At 50.1% G+C, this 17157-nt stretch overlaps 7 protein-coding genes across 7 annotated transcripts; 2 read left to right on the top strand and 5 right to left on the bottom strand.

The window, feature by feature from the left end:
• Window positions 1-351: 351 nt before the first annotated feature.
• Window positions 352-1125, bottom strand: Aud_005163 (putative GPI anchored protein; the record flags this gene model as incomplete). The annotated part of the gene is made up of 2 exons (XM_043290094.1): window positions 352-648; window positions 709-1125. 2 exons carry the CDS (start codon window positions 1123-1125, stop codon window positions 352-354), a joined length of 714 nt encoding a protein of 237 aa, XP_043146029.1.
• Window positions 1126-2184: 1059 nt separating this feature from the next.
• On the bottom strand, window positions 2185-2815 carry Aud_005162 (copper transporter family protein; the record flags this gene model as incomplete). Its single annotated transcript, XM_043290093.1, has 2 exons — window positions 2185-2299; window positions 2361-2815. The coding sequence occupies 2 exons, from the start codon at window positions 2813-2815 to the stop codon at window positions 2185-2187; spliced, it is 570 nt and encodes a 189-aa protein (XP_043146028.1).
• Window positions 2816-3626: 811 nt separating this feature from the next.
• Aud_005161 (ferric reductase family protein) lies at window positions 3627-5799 on the top strand (the record flags this gene model as incomplete). Its single annotated transcript, XM_043290092.1, has 2 exons — window positions 3627-3784; window positions 3843-5799. The coding sequence occupies 2 exons, from the start codon at window positions 3627-3629 to the stop codon at window positions 5797-5799; spliced, it is 2115 nt and encodes a 704-aa protein (XP_043146027.1).
• A 292-nt stretch (window positions 5800-6091) lies between these two features.
• Aud_005160 (uncharacterized protein) lies at window positions 6092-6665 on the top strand (the record flags this gene model as incomplete). Its single annotated transcript, XM_043290091.1, has 3 exons — window positions 6092-6106; window positions 6167-6496; window positions 6579-6665. The coding sequence occupies 3 exons, from the start codon at window positions 6092-6094 to the stop codon at window positions 6663-6665; spliced, it is 432 nt and encodes a 143-aa protein (XP_043146026.1).
• A 304-nt stretch (window positions 6666-6969) lies between these two features.
• Aud_005159 (serine/threonine-protein kinase) lies at window positions 6970-9092 on the bottom strand (the record flags this gene model as incomplete). The annotated part of the gene is made up of 3 exons (XM_043290090.1): window positions 6970-7057; window positions 7116-8430; window positions 8516-9092. 3 exons carry the CDS (start codon window positions 9090-9092, stop codon window positions 6970-6972), a joined length of 1980 nt encoding a protein of 659 aa, XP_043146025.1.
• A 1673-nt stretch (window positions 9093-10765) lies between these two features.
• Aud_005158 (cupin domain-containing protein) lies at window positions 10766-11245 on the bottom strand (the record flags this gene model as incomplete). Its single annotated transcript, XM_043290089.1, has 3 exons — window positions 10766-10795; window positions 10860-11091; window positions 11148-11245. 3 exons carry the CDS (start codon window positions 11243-11245, stop codon window positions 10766-10768), a joined length of 360 nt encoding a protein of 119 aa, XP_043146024.1.
• A 2168-nt stretch (window positions 11246-13413) lies between these two features.
• Aud_005157 (fungal specific transcription factor domain-containing protein) lies at window positions 13414-15658 on the bottom strand (the record flags this gene model as incomplete). Its single annotated transcript, XM_043290088.1, has 3 exons — window positions 13414-15356; window positions 15413-15542; window positions 15593-15658. 3 exons carry the CDS (start codon window positions 15656-15658, stop codon window positions 13414-13416), a joined length of 2139 nt encoding a protein of 712 aa, XP_043146023.1.
• Window positions 15659-17157: the final 1499 nt, after the last annotated feature.

Below are 17157 nucleotides of genomic sequence, written 5' to 3'. Positions count from 1 at the left end.
AGAACAGCAAATTCCCGTATTTTATCTTTCAACAGTTTTTGTGTTACTTGAAAATTCAGCAGATGCACAGGCTTCTGAATGCAAGAGCTGGATACGATCTCATTGCAGCCTAGACAGTAAGACACGTGACTTTTACTCCGGTAGTCTCTCAATAATGCCAAATCTCAGAAGATTATCTTCAAAGCTATATCATAATAGGTCCTCCACCATGTCTTTTGTTGATTCCAGCAATAAGCGCGCATATGGTACAGTTGAGCATGCAGTATCGTCAATTCATCTTCATCCGTCACTATCACTATCGCAGAGTCCATCGAGTCGCATAAATCATTTCATAATGTATGGATCAATCATCTACAGAACGGCAAGGCCACCAACAACGGCTGCGCCCAGGATTCCCCAGGCAGCAGTCTCCAGGGCGACAGCGCCACCAGTCGAGGATGCAGTGGTACTCGAAGTTTTGGTAGCCGAGGAGCCGGAGCCAGAGCCGGAGCCGGAGCTGCCGCTCTGGGCTTGACCGTCAGCAGTGGATTCGTTGGCATTGCGCTCGGCAGCGGCACCGGTGAATGAAATAGCGGAAATGCCAGTGTTGTTCGTGCAGGACGAGGGTTCTTCATACTGCGCGGTCGAAGAGAACTGGATGTCGGCGCACTAGAAGTTGTCAGTCTGCTGCTTCTTGGTGTTCACCTAGGTCAAGGACAATCGACATACGGCGTAGAGACCTCCGCTGGGATCACCATTGCTCTGCACCTGGAGAGTCGCGTTCATGCCGTCGGTGATGTTCGTGCCCAGCACAGACTCGTCAAACACGACATGAGGCAGACAGAATTCGCCCAGTCCTTCAAGACGGAAAGTGGGATGGAGAGTAATGTTGAAATTGGTGCCCGGATCGTTTCCAAGAGACAAGAGGACCTCAACAGCGGTCTGATCGTGACCCATCCTCAAGGCAACAGGGAAGGAGCCCGAGGAAATAGACACTTGAGTCCTGTTGGAGGATTGGGCCACACCACCACAGGGGAAGGTAGACATTGTGTCCTCATCGAAGCCGCGACTCGTGGGATATTGGAGGTGAAAGTGAGCGGCGACAATTGGCGCGAAGGAAAGCAGGTAAGCAGAAGAGAACTTCATTGTGGCTCTGATGTTGATTCTTCAGGGTATGAGGATGATAAGGTGATAGTTGAAATCTTAGGAAGAGGGGATTGTGAAGGGGAGGAAGTAGGATTTTGATGTCTTCCTAGAGGTGAATATGGTTAAATAATTGTGTAATTGTAGAAGCTGTCAGTGTCACTAGGATACCTGGTTGATCTTTATATACAAGGTAGCATGAATGATTCAATTATTGCACGGAAACTGCGGAGCTGAAGGTCAAGCCTCCATTTCCACATGGAGTCTCTCTCCTTATTAGTATCCGTCTAGCCCCGATTTTTGACAGAGTTGGTCATCTAACATACTCGACCTGTTTGTCTGTGATTCAGTGACAATTTCCATTTCTTTGGTTCTACTACAGAAGTAACAATGATAGCTTCCCAGCTGGGTTGGCCCTATTCTATGTCAGACGTAGCAGCCCCACGTAAATTTTGGCGTGTTACGGTCTGAGCAGAAATGAGCAAATTATTTAACCTTATCAGGGTTAGCGCCCGGACCCTGAACGCCGGTTAAATCGAATTGGCCAATGACTATCGATAGTCAGGTTACACCTCCGAAACCCGTCAAGCCAAGGACTTGGAGTTGGAGATTGTTTGGGAATCTGCGCAATGGATGGGAATGTGCGATGTTGCCATCGTCTAGATTTTATTTTCTGCGGACAGAATTGCCAGAAAGGAGTATACAGTGAGCAGAATACAGCTGGATGTCAGTAAAGATGGACAGCACTCCCGTAGCTAGCCTAATAAGCGGCTATATAAAGCTAGGGCGTTGAGGGTAGCTGGAATGCGAAAGTATCATTGAAGTTGGTTCAAGGTCTCTGCCTTGCATAGATGGAGACACGTGTGACACATCGTCTTAAGAAGCGAAGTGGATGGTGTATTCCATTGTCTGAGTGGTAAATAGTAGTAGGTGTTGACATTAAAGCAAGAGATTATATCGAGGTTTAACGCAATGCTGATAATGCCGCATAATGCTGTCGTTGAACTCCATGACGCCGTTGCTAAATCCAGAACTGACATCTTTAAACACATTCATATCATTCTAGTGATCGTGTTCATTTCTTTGGATGTACCGTCCCACCGCCAGCTCTCCGAGGAAAGCACCGGCAAGAACGGAGCAGAAATAGCCCACATTCATTGTCATCACGGCTAACATGCTGGAAGTGAAGTTAGCTAGGGGTCACACAAGGACAGAAAAAGAGCGCGCATCAAACATACAGCAGGTAGGACACGCCTGTGATACACAAGAAGATAGCTGCCCGTGGAAGGTCGACACTGAACCTCCAGGGCATAGGCTCTCGCGAAACTCGTCGCACGACCTTTACCGACTCCTCCACACCTTGAGCAGTTACCAGAGAAGCGACCTTCGCATCAGGGTCTGTGTCGATACGACCGGCTTCAGATGTTTTTCCCGCTATGGCGATGTAACGGCGATTCAGATGAGTCGCAAACCAGTAGTGCTCCATGGAGGCTTTGAAAGCGACTAAGCAGCGATTGATGATGGCCAGAATGATGAGGAAGATGCAGGTGCCTGCATAAGCACCGCTAGAAGACGGTGTCCATGCCGATGAGTATAACGGGGTGTCATGACTGTTGGTGAAGACCATAGTCATGGTCATTGATGAAGACGAAGACGAAGACATGCTCGAATGGCTCGAGTGGTCCGTGTTCATTCTGCTGTCTGTATTATTGTTCGAATAAGAGGTAGAATGCTGGCGAAATGACCAGGGCGATAAGTTTGCTGGTCAGTCCCCGTAGCCGATGATCGTACTGCAGACGTGGTTATGGACTTGGGAAGATGGAAACTGGGCAACCACGAGTAATGACATGATTGACCAAAACGATGCGAGCACGGTAAGTTTAAAGCTATCAGTTCTGAAATGGATCCGGCCCCCTTCCGCGCGGCGGGGATGTTTGAGCATGTTTCTGCGCATTTAGAAATGGTGTGTGGGCGGGTTGAGCACATTTTCGAGACCTACACCCAATCAGCATTGAGTATTTTGGCTGTTCCGCAACGTCTTCAGATCTAGATTGCCCGAGATGAGCAGATTATTAGTGGGCAACTGCTTCGAATTGATTATCTGTGATTAATGTTAGACATTTTCCCGAGTTTATCTCCTGGCTCCATTCGTAGCAAGAATGCTACGCCGCCACGCATTCTTTACACTCTCACCTTGAACGCTTTCTGTCGCTGGCATGCTTGTGATGACCATCCCGGAAAACTGATGATCAAACACTGATAATCGAGGTTTGAGACTCTCATGATCAGATCAGATTGATCTGTACGACGACTACGGACAGCTCAAGCAGTACAACCTCGTCCATGTTCGCTGTCATACTGAATACAACCACCGCCGCGTTTTAGAGTTGCAATGAGAAGCGAACAGCCAGGAGTTTCGATTGAGGAAAGGAAATCTTTCGTCGCACAGCGCACATCGACCCCCTTGCGTCCGTAAACTATCTGAGCTCTCCGACACCGCAGCCATGGACGGCATGTCGATGAGTGGAATGGGCCATATGTCCATGGGCGATGGGGTGCCGGACGTGTTCTACCTTCAGCGGATGTACTGGGCCGTTGTCGGTAGTGCTATTGCTGCTGGAACTGTTGCCAACGTACTTAATCGCTTCTTAGCATACCAAAGGTGGGTCGCAGAGTCCGTTCAAGAACTTTGAGAAACCCGGTTGCTCAATTTGACACAGATTACGCGATTCGACTCTCACACCGTCCAAGCCGAAATCGCTCTTTTTCAGCTCTTATGCCACATTAACAGCTGTGGTTCGTGAAGCGAGCTACGCGACCTTGCCTCCCATAACGATTCGCGGTAGATCGTTACACTTTGCTCCTCTGGGACCGATAGCCATCATCCTGGCCAACCTCGTAGTAGTTCTCGTTTTTTGCTTTTACAAATTGGATACGACGAATAAGTGGAAATGGGAAGACGTCGGCTACCGAACCGGCTTTGTCGCCATTGCCCAGCTGCCATTGATCTTTCTGCTGGCGGGAAGACAAAACATCATTGGATTGTTTGTGGGGTTGAGCTATGAGCGCCTGAACTGGTTCCACCGTTGGATTTCTAGGACTCTATGGTTGACCGCGACCATTCACATGGGCTTTTGGTTCCGAAACTGGGCCCGATATGACTATATCACTTATCAGCTGCGGAACGACGTGCTGACACAACGCGGATTTGCTGCATGGTGCATTTTGACATTCATCGTCATCTCATCAGCGGCACCAATTCGAAGACTGAGCTACGAGCTGTTCGTCTTGCAGCATCTGCTAACATTCGCTGGGTTCCTTGCTGCAGTCTGGCTTCATGCGCCGGCAGAGGTCAAGGCTTGGGTATGGATTTCCATAGGATTTCTGGTGTTTGATCGGGTAGCTCGGTATGCGTGGGCTACTTATGCCAACCTATCGATCTTCCATGCGTCGAAATCAGCTCGGTGTTCTCTCTGGGCGAACGTCGCAACTTTCACTCCATTACCTGGCAACGTCACTCGAATTAAAGTCGAGAACCCAGGCGTTCGGTGGAAGCCCGGACAGCATGTGTTTCTCACTTGCCACTCCATCGTGCCTCTACAGAGTCACCCGTTCACCATCGCTTCGATTCCGGACGACGGCAAGATGGAATTCTTAGTGCGAGCCGAAAAGGGTGGTACGAGGCGGTTCTTCCATTACGCCTCGAAGCACCATCTCGCCCTCGTGTCCGGAGAGACATCAAATGCCCAGCGGCCCCGTACGGTGTTTATCGACGGTCCTTACGGCATAATCCGACCGCTGAGGCAATTTGACAGCGTCGTTCTCCTCGCAGGCGGCATGGGGGCCACTTTTACTATTCCACTATTGCGAGACATTGTTGCAGGGTGGAAAACAGAATGCCTAGGAAATTCTACGCGTCGCCTTGCCGCCACCAAGCGAATTCGCTTCGTGTGGGTCATCAAGTCCCGCGCCCAGCTCAGCTGGTTTGAGTCTCAGATCCAGTCCGTATTATCCGACGTCGACGAATGCCGACGCGCCCAGCCTGATATGATCAGAGAACTGGAAGTGAGTATCTATATCACTTGCGATGAGAAGCTGGAGCAGCAGCCATCGAAAACCGCCTGTCTACAGCCACCATCCCCTCCGACCGTCACCCCCAAGGCCATCGAACCCGGCAAACAGGAATTCTCCGAAAAGAACAACCCCATTTCCATCAACTCTGTCTCCGCGTCAAGCTCAAGCGGACAAGACCCCGCGACCACAAGCGGCTGCCTACCCGGCGGAGGCTGCTGCTGCACAGCTGCGGTAGAAGACGAGGACGAAATCACCGAACACAGATGCACCTGTTCCGGACACGCTCCGGCATCGCAACCCTCGGAGCCAACCCCAACGGCTGCAGCGGACGGCAACGAAAAGCTTCAAACCGAAGCATCAGCGCAACCAGAACCCGCGCAATCCCACCACCTCAACCTCCTATCCGGCCGACCGCAGCCACGCACCATCATCCGCAAGGTCCTCGAAAAAGCAGAAGGCGAGAGCGCCGTCGTTGTATGCGGACCGGAGGGACTCTCAGACGACGTCCGCCGCAGCGTGGTGTATCTCAGCGACGAACGGGCGGTCCACAAGGGGACCGGGGCCCAGGGGATCTACCTCCACGTCGAAACATTCGGCTGGTAACCTTGTTCATGTTCATATTCACGATTGACGAAGTCCGCAAATATATATCCTGTAGATATTGTCTTCAATTTAAACCCATGCTGGTAATACGGCCGTCCCTGTACTCGTAACTTCGTGAGGTACCCATATCAGAAGCTATGACCACTCCCCATGACGTAATCACCTCACCACCACCCTCCAAACCCAAGGCAACTCACCTCACCTTAGCTCTATCATCCATCAAACACACCACATTACACAACACACAATCCAACACCTCATCGATCGAGTCCAACTCAGAACCAATCCCAAAATGGTCTTCCGCTTCGTACGTATTCCTTCCCTGACACCCACTCAGGAGCCATAACCACAACTAACAACCCCAAAGCCCAAATCCCTCGATCCCATAACCCTCTTCCACAACCCCGCCCTCGCCTCCTCCAAACGCGTCCACAATATCCTCAGACAAGCCTCGGCCACCGCCTCCGAAACCGCAACGGAGGACCAAGCAAGCGACTACATCGAGCATGCGAAGCGGCAGCGGGGCGAGTTCCAGCTGGAGGTGACGACCGCGCCGCCGACGCCGGACCAGCTGCGGAATATCCTCGACTATGTGGGCGGGGGCGTGAAGCCGTCGGATCTGGTGCAGGGTGCGAAAGACGCGAAGGATGCATTGGAGCTGTTCAAGAAGGATGAGGGGAAGTTTGTGAGGCCGGTGGTATGTTCTTTTCCCCTTCCCTTTTTCGTTTTTATTCTTCGAGAGCGTGGTGGGATGGCTAACAATGGACTGCGCTACGTAGACTGTTGACTGGACGCATGGAAAGGCGGTTGTTGGGGATAATGAATCGGAGATCCTCAAGATGGTGCATCAGCTGGACGTGGATTAAGCTTGGGCGGCATTATCTGAAAGTCTGACAAGAAAAAGATGAAAAAATAGACTATTGTTTTCAACCGGACTCCTAAGCATACGCATACCGACTTTCTATGTATCATACACGCAATAATCAATACACGCACAACTCCAGCCCCATGTATCCCAGGCCCATTTGGTGACCGATGAGTATGCATACAGAAAACCATTTAAGAGACGCCGCAAAATCAGTTTGATCATGGTCATTTCGAGATCCAGCTCGATGCCAGGATACGGTTCGTACGCGAAGGAAAAGGACATTTGCAGGGGCTTCATCTCGTCTAGAACATGGTTCCGAACGACCCGTCGGTAGCGATCGGCTTCCGCGGCGAGCTTCGGCCAGTCGAATCCACGGCGGGTTTGCGATGACTGTCATGGTTGTTAGCAATATGAACGTCTTGTCCCAGCTGAATAGGGTGGAACATACCGGAATGTAAACCCAACAAACAACCCCTTGCTCATCTTCTCTTCTCTTTCGGCCATCTCCTCGAGTGCACGCTGTTTCTCGTGGACCTCCTTGTATTTGGCCATGTCTGCTTCGTTGCTGAAATCGTCAAAGTAGCCGGCGTCTGTCTCTGAATCCAGCTCTGGTACGAATGGCGCCTTCTGCTCGCGCAGGCGACTAAAGTCAACCTCGCTGAAATAGTCATGCGCGTGGATTTCCTGGATGCTCTTGGCTCTGTTCTCCTTGGCCGCCACGAGCTTGGTGATGAGACCCCAGGTGCGTCGCGAAAGGAAATAGTTGGGATCCTCGTATACAGGCTTCCGGAGTACCTTTTGCCAATTCTTCAGGTTCTGCCATGTTTCGTCGACCGTGGCACCCGCAAACGGCGGGTATCCAGCCAAGGCTTCGAAGAGCATGCACCCCAAGCTCCAGTAGTCAACCGTAAAGTCGTATTCCTCACCCTTCAATACCTCGGGCGCCATGTAGTCAGGCGAACCAACAATCGATTTGGCATAGTTGACTTGACGCTCTCGAAGCGAACGGTATCCCTGACGACGCTCGGCTGCAGTTCGCTGCTCCATCGGGCGACCAAAGGGAACCGGGGTATTGCCGACCTCCTCCAGCTTCACACGCATGGACTCAATCTTTCCTGGATTCAGCATCCCCGCCGCCAAGCCAAAGTCCGTCAGCTTCACATGGCCCGTTGAATCAATCAAGAAGTTCTCCGGCTTAAGGTCGCGGTGAATGTACCCCAGCGCATGGAGTGCGTCGATGCAGCTGAACATCTCCGCGATGTAGAATCGGGCATGGCGATTGTGCAAGACGCCAGTATTGTTGAGCAGGGTACGGAAGTCACCGCCTGGCACATACTCCATTGCGAGGTAGATCTGCTCATCATCCTGGAAAGCGTAGAGCAATTTGACGAGCCATTCACTCTTGGCCGCTGTTAAGATGTCTCGCTCGGTCAGAATGTGACGGATTTCATCCAGCTTAAACAGAAGCTTTTTGCTCATGACTTTCAACGCGCACACCTCTCGAGTATCCTTCTTTTGTGCCAGATAGACCTGACCATAGCCACCCTGGCCGACTTGGGTCAGAATCTGAAAGTCGTGCTGACGCAGGCGGGTGCGACGCTTGCGAAGATGGGCACGCTCGCGACCCAGATACTTGAGCAGGGCTGGCTCGTAATCATCAATCGGGGTCGCAGGAGGATCGGGGTAGGCGGCCCGAAATTGGGAATAGCGGGTCTGGCGGTTGTGAACATAACTAAGCAGGTCAAAGTAATGGTCGAGAAAGTCTAGGCAAAAGAAACAAGAGCGTCAGTATTTGAGGCCAATCGGGCTTCTACTATGCGCAAATCGGCACACTGGAAATACACGTACATAGTTGAGTCACGTTGACCAAACGCTTAACTCTGGGGCTCTGCAGCTTCTCCATCTCTTCTGGCGTCAAGCCACGCATCTGAACCTGGCGTCTCTGGAGAGTGTCCAGATCTCTCTGCTGATATGGCTCATGACGAGAAATTGCGGCGGCGGTGGGATTGGGACCCAGATCCTTGGCTATTTTGAGAGGACTCGGGGGTGTGTTTTCTTTATTCGATTTGCGTGTGGGGCTTCCTGGTGACTGGCGGATGACACTCTCGCTAAAGTCGTCCAGCGATGCCTTCGGGGGAGCAAACATGGGATGGTTGTAATGGTTGAAGGTATTCTTGGTGGGAGAGGAGGGAGCCAGCTTCATCGCTTTTTCAAAGACATTAGGTAGGTCAATGGCGCCGGGAGGCATTCTGTTCTTGCTGGGGCTGCCCTGCGGGGTTTGGGCAGGACTGGTGAAGCCATTGTCTGCGGGTGTCGAGGGGCGATCGAAAGGTTCATTGCCCGATCGGGTATGCAATAGAGGAGGGGGGTTTGGAAGACGCAGACCGTGACGCTCTGGCGATTCACGAGGGGTATCGAGGGTCATCATGGCCGCAAGTGTCGCCAAGCGAGTATGAAGGCCGGAGTAAAAAAGGAAAGAGAGACAGAAGGGAGAAAAAGTGAACCAGCGTCAGAGAGGAATGTGCCCAATTGATCTCTGGACGTGGCTGAGGCGATAAGGACGAGGCGAGACTACTCCGCCAACGGGGTAGACTAAAATCCAGTATGGCAGCTATCAGTCTTGGTTGGTGGGGAAGAAGGAAGCTAAGGTAGTCGGGCAGTAGTCTGAGATGGAATCCAGCCAGGAGTCAAAGGAGCAGAGGAGAGAGAAGCTGCAAATGTTTTTGGAAGTATGGCGTAAAGGAAGAAGCAAAGTGATGATAGACAGGAACAGGAAGGAAGAGACGTCAAAGGCGAGAAAGAAATGAGCCACTTCTGGGGGGGGTTTGGTTGAGAGTCAAGTGGAGGGAATAATGGCTTTGTTTCTTTTTTTATTATCTAGTGGGGAGTCAAGAAGGAAGAGAAAAAGAAGGAGAGAAGAAAGGGGAGCGACAACAAGAGAGTCAAGACACAGACACTCTCGACAAGGGAACGTGATTCGCCCTTTGCCCCCGTTTTGAAGGATCGTGAATGTCTCCTGCGCCTGGTTCAGCTCTCGACTGCTGATGATGCTTCAGCTGAACCGAAAGAGACCTCGTCTCATCCTTCTCCTTCGTCATCCCAGGAACATGAATGATTAACAGCCAGCCACTCGTCCACCTGGATTTTTCTAGCCAACGAGAAGCTTCCGAGTTGACAGGATCATCTCGATCCGTCCCCCTCTTCCTATTCTAGCATAGCAGTTGCCCCGGTAACTCCCTTGTCAGCCATAAGGCTACGATCGCTCGCGATCCCATGAGATATGATGAGCGAGAGTTAGCGAATGACCCCTGCCTTGAATCCAGGGGGCACGAGTTTATCGGAGTCTCTCTTGCTTGTGATTGGAGTGCTGGAGGTTTGGGAATCAGAATGGATACGGCGTCTCCAGTCTCGGAGTTTAAGATCTGGCGGCTTAGTCTGCGTACTACGGAGCACCAGGATCTGTCCGACAGTAACAATACGGGTCATCCTGCAAGTCATCCTCCGATTTTAATCAAATTCGGCTGGATCGACGGCGAATGAGGTCTGGACGAGATCTGATCAGAATTGAAGTTTCACCCAGAAGCTTGGGATGTCTCAATGACTTTGTTGATCCTTGCTCGCCTATTCATTATTATTATTATTATTATTATTGCCGAGACAATTACATTCCTATGGCAGTGGATCGCAGTTGCCATTAGACTTAGGCTCATGCAAGAATGAATAGCATTCCAACAGGTTTTGCACAAGAAATCAGTCCGTGCGACACTTGTCCTTGTTTACGCGAGGTACCTAGAATAAGCAAATTACTCTTTTGAGCATGGAAGTTCCATGGTTCCACACTCACTAGAAGCTGGCCTAGTGGTACAGCGGGATACTATTACATTCACCACAGACCCAGAAAAACATGGAAGAATCCTGTCGCCCTGTCGCCCTGTCGCCCCAGAGGCTCGAGAGCCTTGAGACTAAGGTACCTTGCTGAGATTTTCTGATTCCATCGATTATTGAAGGTGGTCGATGACGTGATATACTCGTAGGCCCCGCTATCCAGGTAATTTCACCCGACCACATGAACCTCATCAATCCATCGTAGGGCGCCATCTAGGCACCTCCCTGCTTCCTCTGTCCAGTCTACAAAGATAGTAGTTAGCACCTATCTAATAGCACCTCAAACCCCATCTAGAAAGAAACTCACATAGAACGCCAACCCATACGTCTCTGTCGTAAACGTAATCTTCGCCCCCTTGGGAAAATAAAAAACATCCCCCGGCAAAGCCGTCACCTTCTGCCCCGTCTCATCCGCAATCTCAAACTGCCCCTCAAGGATGATCTTCATCTCGTCGTAGGTGTATTCATACACCAGCGGGGTGCCTTTTTCCAGGCGGTAGAAGCCAGCCGATATGGGCTTGTCGGGGTTCTCTTTCTCGCTTTACGGAGGAGATCATGTCAGTTTGAGTGGAGGGAGTTGTTAGATTCAAATTACCTCGAGTACACATCGCCTAGGAAGGCATTCTCGTTTGCGATCAGTGGTGGCTTAAACGTGGATTGGGCTTTGGCGTGATATCTGAACGGGACCGCCATTTTGGTGATGGATGGGAGTATCAGTATAGATGAAAGATGCGTCTACTCTATACTGCCTATGCTGAGATATTCAAACGGTTAATTTTCAGTTCTGATATCGCAATATATATAGGATCTATGTATATTTCCAAACCATTGTCTTTCAAGTTCCATTCTCCCTCTACAAGGATAGAATAGCATAGCAATGCGAACAAACGGATCAAGTTACCACACTAGGAGACCAGCGACAACTTTTCACGAAACAAATGATCTACCCATGGGCAATCGGATACGATTCCTCCAGTTGGTTATTCATCTCGAGGTACGGAGTCCTTCAGCAGAGATTCTCAAGGCGTGAGGTGAGGGGTCGAGTGATGAGGGGTATTCCCTTATCTCTTAGTACCTTAATCATCCTCTGGACGTTATCAGTAACCGTACAGTCGACTGTCAACGTACGGTAATGGACAGCCTGAGGTATCTACAGAGTATCCAAGGTACCTTTCAAGGGAGGTAAAACCAAAGTCTCAGCCTACGAATTACCGTACCGGGAACTAGATACGTACCTACGGACCATACTTCGTAGTCCTGGACAATTTTGCCTGGATTGGTTAGTCTTTCCTACCAAATGCCTGGGTATCTGCGGAGCACTCCCGCGATAACATCCATCATCTGTGAATCCCACATCCAGCAGTCTCACCCCATCCAGCAATCCGCAGATGGATATGGCGATATGGAATCATCTCCAAGAATATTGATGTTACCTACGCCTCTCAAATCTACCAGAAAGTCCGAGAGCTGTGTCCATCTGCCTTAGAAAAGAACCTGGGGATGCTCTGCTTGCTTTGGCTATCTACCCCGCGACAAAGATGGGATTCAAGAACCCAAACTGAACCAACCATCCTGCATGCAACCATGCAAATCACTTCTTCCTAGGCCCGGACTGTCTTAGTCAGACCAGCCTCTTTGCCCTGTCATCAACTAATGGCAGACCCGAAGGATGACACCATACATCACTACCTACCTAAGACTAGTGGATGATTTGCTTAGTGGGCTGGACGATCATTAAAAAGAAGGAACTTCCCCCGTTTCCTCTTGGGGGTCTCTCATATTTTCCTACTACTCTCTATCCGACTAACTGATACTCACTAGCGGTAGAAAAGAGACCGCCTTATGCCAGAGCCCCAGAGTCCCTCAGCGGGGAATAAATGCGATCTCCGGTCTTGAGTGTCTGCGGCAAGTGTCAGTCGAAGAGATATCTCTCGCAGCTTTTTTCGGTGCTTCTATAGTCGGCATCAGTGACCAGCTGGAGGTCAGATATTATATATATCAACAGGTTTGTGGAATGGACGCTTCTTGAATCACTATCAGAGCTAAAGTCATTTTCGTTGTAGAGAAATCAAATTCAATCCTGCTGATAAATCAGAGCCGGGTCTTCTTCCTTCATATTTCGCATCCTGGTAGGAAAGAAAGTCTGTGAACAAATCGCCTCATGCTCGTTTAGCCCATGCGCCAACCCATTGCATAAGCAAATCCGGAGCAGCTGTTCAAAAGAAGACCTTGTTCCCTAAGCGACATCTTCGAAACGACGACTCCAACTTGGACCCTCTTGTGGTTGCCCCAACGCAATCAAATCACCAAAACAAGGCCAAGTCTGTATAGCATTCAGTACATGAACCGCAAGCAAGCCGTTGCAACCAACTCTGAACGCCATGCTAATCAAGTAGAAGGAAAGCCCGTAACCCAATCGCAACTTGACTTCAATTCCAAGTCCATCCTGGATTATACCGCGACCGACATCCCGTTCCAACAAGGATATGCCTGGCTCTCTCGTCGGAATGTCAACCGTCAAGATCACGAGCGACCTCGAGTCATATCTGGCTTCACTCCGATCGTATCTAGCCAGCAATGACTTCGCGGCATCTCAACTTGAGGACAAAGAAAATGAAGGCCACTCAAAACCAGGCCAGCCGCCTGCAGCATTGCAACAGTCCCAAAAGCCGAGAGAATGCAGGCCATATGAACAAGTCCGAGTCAAGGGCTCGGCTGCAAACAATAATATGTCCCATCGTCGGTAGAAAATCGAACACATCGACCTTTCGATTCTGTTATTTTCCTTTATCCCAGAAACACTGCAAAATACGGAGTCCAATTCAGCTCAGGTACCGAAGATTGAAATACTATGCAAACCGTCAAGCAGAACAGGATAAAGACTCACCTTCCCATCCCCATTCTTGCATGACACTGACCCAATGTAATTTACCTCTAACCGTCTTCTCGAATTCGATGTTTTCCAATGGCTGTATCGCAGAGCTTCTTCGAGTGCCTACGAATTGGGGCTTAGAAGAGACTGTTAGGTCGGAAGGAATGGCGAAATTGCTGATGGATCGTTCCTTCGTTCCCTGGGATGTTAAGCCTGGCCCCCTACGTCCCACCGCCCCGGCTTTGCTCTCGAGATTAGAACTGATGAGCACGCGCTCGTGGCGTCGCTGCTTTTCTGCCTCGATGGTGTCACGACGAGACCAAACTTCCTGGACTACTTCAATACATCGATCAATGGACCCTATCATGAGACGAGACTGGATGGCTCTCCATCGACTCAAAACCCACTGGCGATCCTCTCCTGGTCCGGCCTCGCATCCAGCTGCTATAAGAGGAAACATCTGAACGATTGTCGTGCGGGAACCCGAAGGAACAGTAGCCAGCAGTATCAATACACGCTTGGCCAGGTCACTAGCTGGTTCTGAAGGCATTTCTGGCACTGCTTGATGAAGATACAGTAAAGTTGCCCAACGATAGGCGTGTGCCGTCTGGATACTGTGCTGTACTTCGGATGTTGGATCCTCCGGCGGCACGAACCACTCCGGTGGTTCCCATTGCTCGATGAGTCTTTTTAGCTCAATAGCCTGAGAGACAAGAGAAATTGAATTTGATTCCGTCTTCCGAACCCGTTGGATCAACCTCGCGACCTGGTTGATGAGTGGAAAGAGTGTAGTGGCGCAGCCCATCAAGGGGTCAATCTCATGTACTGCGTTCCGGGGCAGCTGGAAAATGGAGAAGTCCATATCCTGATCTCCCTCGTCGTCCCGAGAGGTTAAGCGTGCGATTGCGTCCATATACAGCCAGGTGTTATATAGAAACCGGATTCTCTGGATGTCGTTTGCATCCCGAACCTTGGAGCCTAGGACTTGTGATACGAGTGCCTTGGCCCCACGTATATGCTGGATACAGTTACGGGTGTGTTGGTCCCATGTGTCCGCGAATGCCAGAGCCAAGCTCGTAGCTAAGGCGGCATCTGTCCTCATGTTCTGAATATCTTGGACCATGTGAGTGATGCTTCTTCTCATATGATCCACGCCGTGCATTCTTAGTCCTGGATTGACCTTGCTTGAATGTAAAGCCGTCATAGAGAGTATTGCATGGTACAAGGCTGGAGTTTCTCCAGCCAGAGGCCATATCAGAGTCCTCCAGGGGTTTTCGTTTAACCCATCCTTGACAGACAAAATCCCGCAAGTGAACCTGTCAAATTGCAGTACCAACATTTCGGGACTTGCAATATCAAAATTTGGCTCCTTGGTCAGCATAACAGGGGTATTCGGGGTCTCGGACGGCACCCTGCCATCGGAATATCCTACCACCCACGGATCAATATACTCGTCGGAATGGCGGGCTATTTCTTCTATTCTATCATTGTCCTCTTCTAGAAGTGCTGCAAAACTCAAGTTGCCCGGTCGAAGAGTTGTGTTCTGCGAAGCCAGCCCCAGTGGCCTTCGTCCTGGGGTTGTATGGATCTCCAGAGCGGAAGGTACAATGTCGGAGAGCCGCGGAGACTGTTCGAGCGGTGAACTATTTGTGAAAACCGGTGCGAAGAGCTCATCTTCTGCATTACTGAAGTCCAGGAAACGATCTATGCCACCGTTCCAGGATGTGAGGTTTTCCTGGGTCAATGCAAGTGGTGAGTCGGTGGGAGGAGAATCGTTCGACTGCAGTGTATGAATGGGTGCAACATCATTCGATTCCAGAGAGGACGCAGTCGGTGCGGACGATCGAGCGCTAACCGGCGAAGGTTGACGACCCTTGCCCGCCTGCACTGAACGACTGGCCCTCCTTTCTTTGCCTGATGTGGCCGGATCACCTGAGAGATCTTAGTGGTGGCCAGAATATGAAAATCTTGCAAACCCGCAGACTTACTCTTACTGGCTTGAATAGAAGAAATCCTGCTGACCACGTTGGTTTCTTCGAATGGGCGCCATTTAAAGTCCTTTTTGTAACCTCCACACTCCACGTTGCGCTTCTTGCATTGGAGACAGGTTGGCTTCGACTCGTCACATTTTAGTCTCTTTGCCTTGCAGGTAATGCATCCTAATGTACGGTGAAAGGAAATGGTGTCAGCGCTCTGCGCAATTCTGTATTGTGCGGTTTACACCGATCCGACATCCAGGCTTGATTTCTTAACAAGTGATAGGAATGAACTTTACCGTTTCGACTTTTAGATTGCTTGGGCTTGTTAGTGACGGCTTCTCTTGTAGCTCGATTCCGTGGTGGGCTTCTTTTTATGAAAGAGGCCGAATCTAATGTCCTGGTGGACGAAGGAATGGTGGGAGTAGTGTCTAGAATTGTCGAAGGCGATGGGATCTTGATGTTGTCCATACCGCTCGGGCTAATGACAATAGGGACTTAGCAGATATGGAGAAACCCATCCACTAGAGGAGACAGAAACCCAAATAAGATAGCAGGGCAAGACGGAGAGAGGGAGGAATAACGATGGATTTACGATTCTAGAGTAGGCGGCAAAAGCAATAGATAAGCCATAACATCCGTATCTGTCAAATCGAAAAGAAGACCGGAGAATAGCTTGCTGTCACTTGAGAAACGATAGATAAACTACGGCCTCGAGAGAGACCCGAGCCGTGAGGAGAAACGCATCCAGATGATAAGGATTGCACTAAACATGCAGATTGCGGGGGCGACTGCTGGAGTGAGTGAGGTTGAGAACGCAGATTCGGCGATCAGACTCGATAAGCCACTGTTTAACTGGACACAGACAACACCCGGTAAACCTTCTGTTAGAAATAGATAGGAGAAGCTCCACGGTAGACTCGGAGCAGTCCAAGTACCTCCATTCAGTCCATTGCTCATTGTGAAGCTTAGAAAAGAAGCAAATCAACTGCCCCCTCCATCACTGGGCCAGCTCAACAGGGCCAGTCACCAGTTAGATGGAAGCGTGGAGTACTTGCCGCGATTATGACAAGGCCCAATCATCGTGAAAGAGATAGTACAAAGGAGAGCGCCACTCGGAGGGAGAAGAAGGTTGAGGTATGACAGCAAATCTAACAGAGAGTTGGAGATGATCAACTGTCTTGGCCTTGCCTGTTCGAGAGTGGCTCGTGTGAGGTAATCCCTGGCCTCTTATTCGATGCTTCCCTCGCTCGCCAGTTGTTGATAGGTGTTAGTTATTTACCCCTCATGATATCCTTAGGTTTTAAAGGTACGACTCCGCACTTGTCTCGGGGCTTGTGTCATAGAACAGCTGCTCGGATAGAAATATTATCTCATTGAGTCGAACATTAAGAAGAATTGTATTACCTTGTATTCAAATTCTAGCTGTTTTATTATCCGCCATATTTGAGAAGGCTGGATACAGAAACTACTGAGCAACAGATCATGATATGGAAACATCCCTGTCGCTTAAGATTCGACGAGTATGAATCAAGCCCAATACTTCAGTGCCTTTAGGCATGGCACTCGAATATCTCTAGATTTTGTTCATTCACTGTCTGCTGGAATAAATGATTTGAGAGACTGCCAAGTATGACCGACGACATAAAGATGATCCATTATCTATCATTCACTCAAGTTCAAAGGAAATAACAGTGAATAAAGTATCAAGCACTCGGCGGACTGTATAGATCCTGTCGTTCCTTCAAAAACATGGC

This window comes from Aspergillus udagawae (genome assembly GCF_001078395.1).
Source record: "Aspergillus udagawae IFM 46973 DNA, scaffold_3, whole genome shotgun sequence".
Lineage (NCBI taxonomy): Eukaryota > Fungi > Ascomycota > Eurotiomycetes > Eurotiales > Aspergillaceae > Aspergillus > Aspergillus udagawae.
The sequence above is the reverse complement of the archived record's forward strand: the minus strand, read 5'-3'. Positions and strand labels throughout refer to the sequence as shown.